The 10,645-nt window shown below is 41.7% G+C and overlaps 3 protein-coding genes across 8 annotated transcripts in view; 1 reads left to right on the top strand and 2 right to left on the bottom strand.

The window, feature by feature from the left end:
• The first annotated feature begins 224 nt into the window (after positions 1 to 224).
• Positions 225 to 5,269, top strand: LOC148902806 (PRA1 family protein 3-like). The gene is made up of 3 exons (XM_088991277.1): positions 225 to 487; positions 1,275 to 1,492; positions 3,548 to 5,269. The coding sequence occupies exons 1-3, from the start codon at positions 306 to 308 to the stop codon at positions 3,721 to 3,723; spliced, it is 576 nt and encodes a 191-aa protein (XP_088847403.1). The 5' UTR covers positions 225 to 305; the 3' UTR covers positions 3,724 to 5,269.
• On the bottom strand, positions 5,270 to 9,615 carry lmod3 (leiomodin 3 (fetal)). The gene is given in 4 exon segments (XM_088991276.1): positions 5,270 to 6,655; positions 7,565 to 9,028; positions 9,031 to 9,099; positions 9,208 to 9,615. Coding segments are annotated over 4 exon segments (1,866 nt in total). The 5' UTR covers positions 9,493 to 9,615; the 3' UTR covers positions 5,270 to 6,607.
• A 388-nt stretch (positions 9,616 to 10,003) lies between these two features.
• Positions 10,004 to 10,645, bottom strand: part of frmd4bb (FERM domain containing 4Bb) — a 26,880-nt gene continuing 26,238 nt past the window's right edge. For 4 of the 6 annotated variants that reach the window (XR_016114343.1, XR_016114349.1, XR_016114330.1 and 1 more), the window contains 2 exons: positions 10,590 to 10,645; positions 10,004 to 10,548 (listed from right to left, as the gene is read on the bottom strand). The exon at positions 10,590 to 10,645 is cut by the window's right edge and continues 3 nt beyond it. Coding sequence is in view for 2 of the 6 variants with exons in the window: in XM_088991275.1 (XP_088847401.1) it covers positions 10,612 to 10,645 (34 nt within the window). In the remaining 4 variants the exon portion in view is untranslated. The other 2 variants (XM_088991273.1, XM_088991274.1) reach the window with 2 other exon arrangements.

Genomic DNA, 10,645 nt, shown 5'->3' with positions numbered 1-10,645 from the left:
AATAAATAAATATTGTACATTCACTTGTGGATATATTTATTACTGCGCTTAAACTCGCTTAAAGGAAAAATATAGTATTGGTATTCCTGTTAAAGATAATTCTGTGACGCTGACACATGGAAAAGCAAGCCTTGCCAATTGTGCTCCTCCCACCGACAACGATGCGCTTTTAAATATCGCGAGAGTTGGCGTCACCTACGACTTCTTGTACAGGAAACGGCAGCCATCAGCTGACCTGTCACACTGCAGCGTCGTCGCAGTTTCTGTGATGTTAGCTGAGCGCTTCCCGACTTCACGTTGACGTCATGGCAGCCAAAATGGAGCTTGCGCCTCTCAGACAGTGGGATGATTTCTATCCGGGAACGGAGCGCTTCGCCAAACCAGAGTTTGGAGATGTGGCAAAGTGGAATAACAGAGTTATCAGCAATTTAATGTACTACCAGACGAACTACTTCGCCGCGGCTGTGGTGATTTTCCTCATCGTTGGGTTAGTACCAGCGAACACAGACTAGCTTGGGTGGCGAGTTTTTAGCATGCATACTTTTTTTAGGCTCACTTCTATTATGGCAATTGGCAATTCATTGGAGCTCATTTTAGTCATTTTAATCCTTCGCATGCTTGTGTTATTCAAACGTTCTGTGTGGGACGTTACTCTTTAATGGTTGTCAAACTGGATATCAAGTTACAATCCCGGGGTCTCAAACTATTTTACCATCCTAATCGCAATAATTGTCAAGTAGACCAGTGTTCAAGCTAAAACGACACACCGTTCACTTCCAAGAGAAAAAAGAACTTTTTTTTGCGAAACAATTTTACAGCATGCCATTTCCGCATCCATTCAAGTTGTTTAATTGAAGCTACAACGTGCTTTAGAACACGTTGGTAATTTGCTACACACTCTTTGCATCATTTTCTGTCGAATAATGTTTATTCGGGGCTAAAGGTACTTTGATTTTTGTCCTTTAAATATGTTCATACACGCATTCCCTATAGTGCTTGAGGAGTCCTGGTGAACTGGTATTAAATTAGGCCGATTCCAGGTTTCTTTAGGTGAGCGGCGGTTTACACACCCTGAACTGGGCCCAGACATTCAAGGTGGAGTCAAAAACCAAACCTCACAAATGTCATTACATTGAATATTTTAGACTGATTTTTCAGAATGCTGAGCTTGTAAATGCTGTCTGTAAATGCTGTAAGTATTTTTGCTGCTGTTGTTGTTGACCACCAGCACATTGTTGACCTCAATGGCTAAAATTCGACTGTCCTTTTCGCAGGTTCCTAAACCCACTTGGCATGTTTCTTGGAGGAACGGTCGTGACCTTGGTATTCATGGGCTCTGTGTGGGCCGGAGAGAATCAAGCCATTATCAAGAACTTCAAGAGGAAGAATCCCACTCTGTTTGTTATCGCCGTCATGGTCACCAGTTACTTCCTGTTGTCGCTTTGCGGCGGTGTCATGGTTTTCATCTTCGGCATCACCTTCCCTCTGCTGTGTAAGTCGTTACCTACAAATATGCAAATTTGCCGTCCAGTAAAATGATCCAACTTTTTTTTTCTCAGTTTAATCTTTTTGGACTAAAAATTATTGGAAATCACGCGTTGTTTTAATACATATATCAAAATTTGCCAACGCTGGCTTACTGAACTTTTTCCATATAAGGTGTCTAATGTATGACTCGCACACGGAAGCAAAACTGGATTGGATTAGATTAGCCTTTATTAGTCTCACAGTGGAGAAATTTACATTTCACAGAGGCAGAGTGATAAGAGGAAAGGAAAGGAAGAAGTAGAAAACCAAAATACAGAAGCTGCTTTCAACACGATGTTTTCAGACCAAACAAAGTACCCAAAATGCATTGTGCGTCGCTTTCTCGGTCAGGGGCGGTCCTTTAGTGATGTCACGTCAGGAATCGTCACCAACTCGAAAACAAGACTTCCTGAATATTCAGCGCGAGTCTTAAAACGTAAAATATAGCTATATTCTGTGGAATCTTTGTAAAATACGCTCAGTAGAAGTCATTTGAAGTGATTTTACAAATTATGGACACAAAAAAATGGCGCTGGAGCCAGCGTGATCACATCCTAGGTGGCGGCCTGCCCACCATCCCATGTTTACAGATCGCTATGGTTTCTCAGTGTAGACACAACCGCATTTACTGACTGATGTCATGCCTTTGCGATCTGCCACATAGATTTAACACCTGCATGTGTGTGTCTCGCTCTCTCTGTCACTTTTTTATTCCCAGCACAGTGTATACCAACTACTCCGGTTTTGTTGTAATTAGTGCGGTTCTAATTATCCCATTCCGGGTTACGGTTTATGAATGAAAATAACGGTTTACAATAAAACAGGAAGTCAAAAATCATCAAAATAATAATAATAATAATACATTTCATTTATAAGCGCCTTTCAAAACTCTCAAGTTCACTTTAGTCACAGGATCAGTTTTTCTGTGGGTGAGCAGCGGCAGCCACACGCGCCAGCCTTCACTCAACCCAGGAGTAACTCAAATAGATAGAAAGCTCGCTAGCCAGCTAATAAATAGCTATTAGATGGCTACCTAGATAGCTAATAATTAGCTAGTAGCCAGCTAGACAGCTATTAGATAGCTAGCCAGATAAACAATAGATAGCCAGATAGCTAGCCAGCCAGACAGCTAATAGATAGCTTAAAAATAGCAAATATGTAGATAGCTCGGTAGCTAGCTATATGACTGAGAATGAATGGAATTTACAAGTTTTAGATGGATTATTAAATGTTTGGTTTATTGTAAAATATTTCTGTTTACTTAAAATAGTAGCAAACATGTTATTTTCATGATTGAAAAGTTGAAATATTGCTATTTTTTCACAATTGCAGTGATACCTCAGCTTACAAACTTAATTGGTTCCCAAAAAGTGTGTGTAGGGCGAAAGGTTTGTCTTCCAAACATTTATTTCCCATAAGAAACCATTAAAATGAGAATAATCCGTTCCCAGGTCCCCATAAAACATAATTTTCTACGAAATAAGCCTTAAAACTACACAAAATATATCTTGTTATGCATAATAAATGTGCGATCGTATTGTAATTAAATAAATAAACTGTACTGTATAAAAAAGTAATTTTATTTACCTTTGTGATGGCTTTCTCTGTGATAATACCCTCACTCACACTTTCCCCTGCTAGCTGCTTTTCATTAATCCAAATCAACAGAAGTTTTTCAACCTCTTCTATTGCCTGAGACCGTTGCTTAGACATCACCCTGAGCCACACGTAGCAATGGTCGATTTAGCGTACTGGTACTGGGATGCTAAGTCACACAAACGCACAGCTCGTTTTTGTTTTTCGACGATCTCCTTCTTTCTTTTGTGTCCTCTTCGGCTTAACACTAGCCTGTGGTGGGGTCTCTTTCGGTCCCATAATAGCAAAAGTAGCCTCGATAACAAACCACATCTGCACCCAAAGAAAGGGGGTGACGAAAACTAGTCCGCCAGCCACCGTGGTGCTGTTCGACCGTGTGGTTTGATGTTCATGTTGTGTGTTTATTTCTGTTGTTACCGCTCAGTAATCCTCATACACGCTTCGCTGAGACTGCGCAATATGAAGAACAGGCTGGAGAACAAGATGGAAGTTGTCGGGGTGAAGAAGACTCCGATGGGCGTCATCATGGATCTCTTGGATCAACAAGAGGAGCGAATCAATAAAATGCAGGACTTTATCGAAAGCAAACTGAAGCAATAAACATGTGGCGCAAAAGGGAAGCCTGCTCCATCATCCCTGCATGCCGCAATTAGTATCATATATACTTGAAATGCTAAAAAAAAAGCCACGTTTAGTATATTTGATTGTCACGTTTAAGCAGAAAGGAAATGAAGATAGTCACGTTTCGAAAAAATGTCATTCTGTCCGAGTAATTAAGATGAGTCAGGATTTCAAAATAAGAGCTCAGCCAATTTGGATGTTATTGTCGTTTTAATGCCTGACAGAAATTCAGACCACTCACTAAACAATGAAAACATCAAGAATTGCAATACTTTTATTTTGATGCCTAATATAAGCTTTTATCGCATGCCAATAACTTTATTGTTATTTCTTTTTTTACTCTTTACTTCTTTTGATTTATCTGCCTATGGAGCTGTCTAGCTAGCTCGCTATCCGGCTATCTCGCTAGCTAGCTAGCTTTATATCTATTTGAGTTACTTCCAGGTTGAGTGAACCCTGGCGTGTTTGGCTGCCGCTGCTCACCCACAGAAAATTTTATCCTGTGACTGTAAAGTGACCTTGAGAGTTTTGAAAGGCGCTTATAAATAGTGCATAGTATTTGCTTTAATTATTAATGTGAGTTTTGGGGGAGATGCATTGTAAATCTTGCTGGCTATATATGAGCTATCTATAGCTATTAGCTAGCTATCTATTTACTATATATTAGCTGTCTAGCTGGCTATCTCGCTGGCTATATTAGCTGTCTCACTAGCTATTAGCTATCTATCTAACTAGCTATCTAGCTGTCTAGCTATTAGCTATATATTAGCTAGCTTTATATCTATTTGAGTTATTTCCAGGTTGAGTGAACGCCGGCGTGTTTGGCTGCCGCTGCTCACCTACAGAAAAATTTATCCTGTGACTGTAAAGTGACCTTGAGAGTTTTGAAAGGCGCTTAGAAATGAAATGTATTATTATTATATTTGGACTTTGGGGCTCTACGCTCTTCCCGTTTGCGTTTAGTTAGCTAAGCACACTCCTTCAAATGTGTACAAATGCTTCGCATAATCACAGTTGAAAGACAAATGGCAGCACAAGTTAGAGCATTCCCATGTCGGAAGATTTAAAAATACACTCATCCCCTTTCCTAATTTTTGGGCTTCTTTGGCACGTTAGCTTTGGGTCATTTTATCGTGGACTTAATCGCGCTGCTTTGTCACGGGCATTTTTATTTCTTATCGACAGTAAGAAAAGCTTCCATTCGGTTACTTCAAGTACAAATACTGATCCAAGGCCCATACGCTTCCTGGTGTACATGTGTTGTCACTAGTAATCCTGAGTATAAAAATAGAACCATTTTTCAGACTGTCTGACCATGTGCTGAAAGCAAAGATGAGCCTGGGAGTATCTCCTCCGATTATCCCTATGCAATTGAAAAATAAAGTGGCTTTTTCAGCTTCGCTCCACTCTAAATTGAATATGTTTGCGTCTATTATTTTGCTAATATTATGTTCCTCTGTTACATGTGACTTTTTCCCATGGTGTGACCACAGAACCAAGTAATAAATATAGCTGTCGAAACCAATTCATGGTACAGTTTTATTTTCTCTCTCTTCGCTTCATGCGGTATTTGTGTTTGTGGCATTGCTTCTAATATTTATAAGCTGGCAAACGCAAGACGACAACTAATAGAGCATTTAATGTAAGCTATCTTGGTGCAATATGTGTCAAATAAGCATTAAGCAGTTGGGCTCCCCTCTAAATTAATGTGTAGTGATACCTCCGTTTACGAACCCCTTGGCTTACGAACGTTACATTTATGAAACTTTTACCTTGGCATATGAACTTTTTTCGTACACGGAGCAGCTTCACTGAATGATGTGTCGTTCGCGAACGAGCCCGTTCTTCTAACAACAAAATGGCAGCCCACTTTTTGTCCTCTATTCCCCACCCCCAGTCTTCAGTTAAAGCCACCTGATTGGTCAAAAACACAGCAGTGACGGGGGTGGTTTAATTAAACATTAAAGAGACAGGCAGACGACAGTGGGAGAGTTTCAACTTTGATATTTCAAAGGCAGAGTGTAGACTGCAAGGTTAAAATATCCCAGCAATCAGGCTCCACAAACAACCCGCACAAGCCATCTGTACACTTGATGCAAAAAGCTATCAATCCAGCTAAATAGAACACAATTTATGAGGAACTAGATAAAATTATCGCAGAGAAAGCACCTACAAGGATCATTCCTCAAGATGGTGAAAAATGGTTACGTTCCTTATCAAGTGTTTAATGCTGAGGAAACCGGCCACTCCATTCCATCAAGCCATCAACGACCATCACAAAGGTAAATAAAATGACTTTATTATACTTTAGTTTCTTTCTTTAATTATAATACCATATCACATTTATTATACATAAAATAAGGCATATTTTGTGTAGTTTCTAGGCTTAGAAAATTAGAAAGTAGAACATTATGTTTTATGGGGACTTGGGAACGGATTATTCTCATTTTAATGGTTTCCTATGGGAAATTATTTTTTGGGATACACACTTTTCGCGTTACACACTCTGTCTGGGAAGCAATTAAGTTCGTAAGCCAAGGTATCACTGTATCTGTGCTTCGCCCCCCCCCTTCCCGCTCCAAAAATGATTGTGATTGGCTACAAAAACATCCTTCCTTTTTTAAAAGTGTTTCTTAAAGCCAGAAAGGCGGCCATTTTGAATAGACATTGTTTTATGGAACATTTGTGATTTTCATCGAATGATTCCATCATTTTTCTTTGGTTTCATCTGTTCATACCACACATTGGCTTTTGTGAAACACGGTTGAGCAACAGCTATCCTCGATTGGTTCTTTCTCAGTGGACAGTTCATCTTCCCAAATCCCGTCGGTGTCAAACACATATTCATGAAAAGTGACGAGTCTTAGGTGAGACTTGTTTCACTTGATTCCAGGGCTTTAGGGAGTGGCACCTGCAAGCAAAGGAAATCATTTGTGATCATGTTTGCGTGGCATTCCATTGAGAAGGTCATACTTTACACACAGCATAATTTCTAGGTAGTGTGATCATAGTGCATCGGGTGCCAAAAGTCGTAGGATCATTGCTCATAATAAAAATGGCTGTCTCGGTCTACGTGTCAGTCCCGTGATTGGCAGGTGATCAATCCACCTAGTGGCCCTCCTCTTGCCGAAATTAACTTTCAGATGACCCTGCACGGAATACAATGGCCGTATTGTACAGGGTGACCCAGTGTTTTGTCCGAATGAAGTGAAACTATGGTCAAAATTAGTTTATTATATTCAAAATATCACATCAAAACACTAGGGTTTCTACGTTCTACGGCCTATGTTCTAGATGGCCTCCATTTAGCTCCGTGCATTTCTTTAGGCGCACCACAAAGTTGTCCATGAAGTTCTTACAGACTGAATTGGTCATGGTTCTCATCTCTGTGATGGTTCTGGGTTTGCCTGCGTAGACTCTGCCCTTAAAGTAGCCCCAGAGAAAAAAATCTGGGGAGCTTAGGTCCGGGCTATGGGGTGCCCACTCAAAATCAGTCTTGAGACTGATCACTCAGCCAATCGAAGTTGTCTTTCAGCCAATCTCGGGACAGGTTTTGATGCTTTCTTACACCCTTTACATCCATAAAAAGCCTATGTAGTGGGGTGGTCCTCTCACCATGGTCCATAAAGGCTTTTATGAAGTACTCTTCATAGTGCAAAGTATTGCATCCAGTGTAAGGCTTGAACGCATGCTTTGGACACATTTGCCATTAGACAAAATGCGAGACCACCTTCTCAACCGAAATGGTCTACGTGGATGAAGATGTTTGAGTTGTTCAATGTCTGTTGAGGATTATTTCTCACCCAAAACCAATACTCACAGATTTAAGATAGGCCACGCTACTCTTCTTGATCTCATTGAGGAGCTCATCACGGGGTGTAGGATCCACCTTGGGTGGCACTCGCCTGCGAGGGACCGGTTTCAAAGTCTTAATGACATCCTTCAAGTTAGCTTTGTCACCCTCCGCCGGTTGTGCGACCGACTCTTTGACTTTGGGAGCCTTCCTCAGTTGGAAAGCCGCTCTCTCTTGTCGACAGGCTTCCCTGCGGTCCAGCTCCTGAAAGTGGTCGCGTTTCTTGGGAGTTTTCTTCAGCCGGACGTCCTTCAGTGGGTTTTTGGGCTCAGTACTTTGTTGTCTGGGGGTTTTGTTGTGCTTAAGCTGCTTTGGGGGATCAGGTTCTTCTTCTCTTTCTACCCTTTTTTCTTTTGGGGGTACACGATTCAGTTCTTTTGGGGACGCAACATGCCCATGTTTCTGAAGGAGTTCCAGAGGCGGTATGTACCCCAACATCTCGAGTAAACCCGGAGGGAGGTTTAGACTATTCTCGTACATCTGCATGACCTCCCTCTGCTCCTTCAGCTGTTGCTGCTTCTGCTCTTCTTTTCTCAGTTGCCTCTGGCGGTCCAGGTTCCTGGTTAAGAGATTAGTCACCACCATCCTTGGGCCCGGCTGTTCAAAATGGTATCCCATCTTCAGCAGGGTGTTGTTGGCCTTGAGCAGGCGTGAGATTTCCATTTCGGCATGATGACCCAGCATGTGTCTTTGATTGTGAAATCGCAGCTCGGCGAGGGTCTCGTTGAACTGGAGGCATCGAATGATGGCCACAATTCCCTTTCCCGTGATGAAGTTGGACTCGATGTTGAGCGTCGTGATGCTGCGATTCTCACGTAACATGTTGGCCAAGTTGAACGCAATGTTTTCATCCACACCCGTGTTTGCGATGCTGAAAGTTTTTACGTGTTTGTTCTTCTTCAAGGCGTTGACGTAGTCCAGGAGCATCTCTTTGGGAATGTTTTCAATGTTGTTGAGATTGACCTCTGTGACAGAAGAGTTGTTGTTTCGGATCTTATCAAGTGTTGACTCCAAGTTTGTCTCATTTCCTGATGGTCGAGATGTCATTTTCATGTTGTTCAGTGCCAGATTGGGGATTTTTAATTTGTTGATTTTTGTCCCCTCTTTCTGCTGGGATTTGTCGGCGGGTTCCCTCGTCTTTACATCTCCGACTAAGTCTTGAGGAGGGAAAGACTCAGACGTATTACTCTCCTCTTTAACTTCTGCCTTTCCGTCTTTCCGGCCTGTTACTTTCTCCTCTGTGCTGTCAGATTGTGTCTCTTGTTGACTTGGATTCATCTTTTTGCCTTTCTCATGGAACTCTTTGTCTAGGCAATTCCCCCTTTTTGCGCTGTTGACATTTTCCTTTACGGTTTTCTGAATTGCGTCATCTAATATTTGCCTTTCTTTAGAACCGTCTTTAGCTTTTTCTTCAATGATTTCTTTTTCGCTTTAAGGGCTTCATCGTGCCCATCTTCCACAGTGTTGACTTCTTTCTCTTCGGCCTCTTGCCTCAATGTTTTCTGGTTAAGACAATCAAGAGGACCAACCAACATTGTTACCACTGTGCCTTCTCAAGTCTATGATTGTATTTCTTTTTTCTATATTTTGACAGTCTGGTGGCTTCTTACCTCACTGGGTAGCAGAGTAGCCGGCACTCTTTCTTCCTCAAGCATGCGTTTGGATTCCTTTTCCCAGTAGAGGTAGCCGACCAAGGATCTGTGGTCAAAGTCTCCGGTCGGCGGCTTCTCTGTCTGGTCCTTCTGCCTCTGTCCAACTGGAACACTATCGTCTGGAGCGATCATAATATCCATTTCACTCTGGAGCTCCTTCAGCTCTTCGGGCGAGAGCATAGCAAGGATTTCATCCTCATCAATGTCCTGTTCATTGACATCCTCAGTATCTCTGTTGGACATCTCTGGTTGCGTTCTCAATTCAAATTCTGTCAAAAGGATGCTAAATGTTCTGTCAGGATACTGACGCGGGGAACAGCAAACTGGCAAGCCTCTGACTCACTCGAGCTGGAGTTGCTTCGCTTCTGCCTCATGCGGGGTCTAAAAAAAGCGCACGGGAGATATTTACGGCAGGACAAGTCGGGGTCGAAAGGCATGCTATCGGTCTTTTTTCAGCCCCTCCTCACAGGGCTTTTGGGATGACAGTTGCTTTGGCCAAATGAAATCGGCAAGACCGACAGCGGCAGGTGGACAATATTCTGAAGCCTGATCAGGCTCCCACAACAGGAGCGTGACGAAAACGTGACAAACGATTGATTGCATCTCCTGTCAATCTTTTGATACAAGTATTTAAAGTCACTATGGGGCACACCATTTTTCAGGAATGCTAGCATTTTCAACTTGGATTGTAAAAATGAAGGGAAAATGAAACGGGTGTTAAGCAACGGTAGTACATGATGTGACAGCAGTCATTTCTGAGTCACACAAGCATTTATTAATCCTTCGCAGTGGAAAATATTTCATCATGACACCTCACAAGATACTTGGAACTACACACAGAGTGTACAAATGTGTGAGAAAACAAATGTAATTATTTTTATGGCGGCGATGGATGCTTATCAAAGATGTTATCAAAACTGATTTCCTTCACATGCACTTTAAATCACATCACGGCACTTACTGACAAAATGACAAACTGTTAACATGGGTGACAGCATACATTCAGATTCCAACTTTAAAGAACAGAAGGAAAGGAAATTGTACAATATGCTTTTTTTCCAATGAACAATCACATTAAGTGTCGCATTCACAATCTGGAACCTCCATTTTATGAATATGTTTTTTCCCCATTCAGCATAAGGTAGCAGCTAGTTCCTTTTTATGTTTGATTGATTACCTTGATATCTCAGGTACAAGTCAGTGAGGTTGTGCAATTTGTGAGAATTTGAGACACAGTCTTTCTTGCCTCTCTCAACGATCAACCCCAGTGGAAGGCACCCTGAACATTAGTTTAGACATTAGTCCTTGGAAAGTCTGTTTAAATGTCATCCTCTTACATTACAAAAGGTTGTTTGGTCGTCATCATTGGATGCTTGTGTAGCTGCTGCCCAGGTAA

This window comes from Hippocampus bargibanti, linkage group LG01, assembly GCF_051943395.1.
Source record: "Hippocampus bargibanti isolate YZ-2025 linkage group LG01, ASM5194339v1, whole genome shotgun sequence".
NCBI lineage: Eukaryota > Metazoa > Chordata > Actinopteri > Syngnathiformes > Syngnathidae > Hippocampus > Hippocampus bargibanti.
Note: the sequence above shows the minus strand (reverse complement) of the source record. Positions and strands in the feature narration are given on the sequence as shown.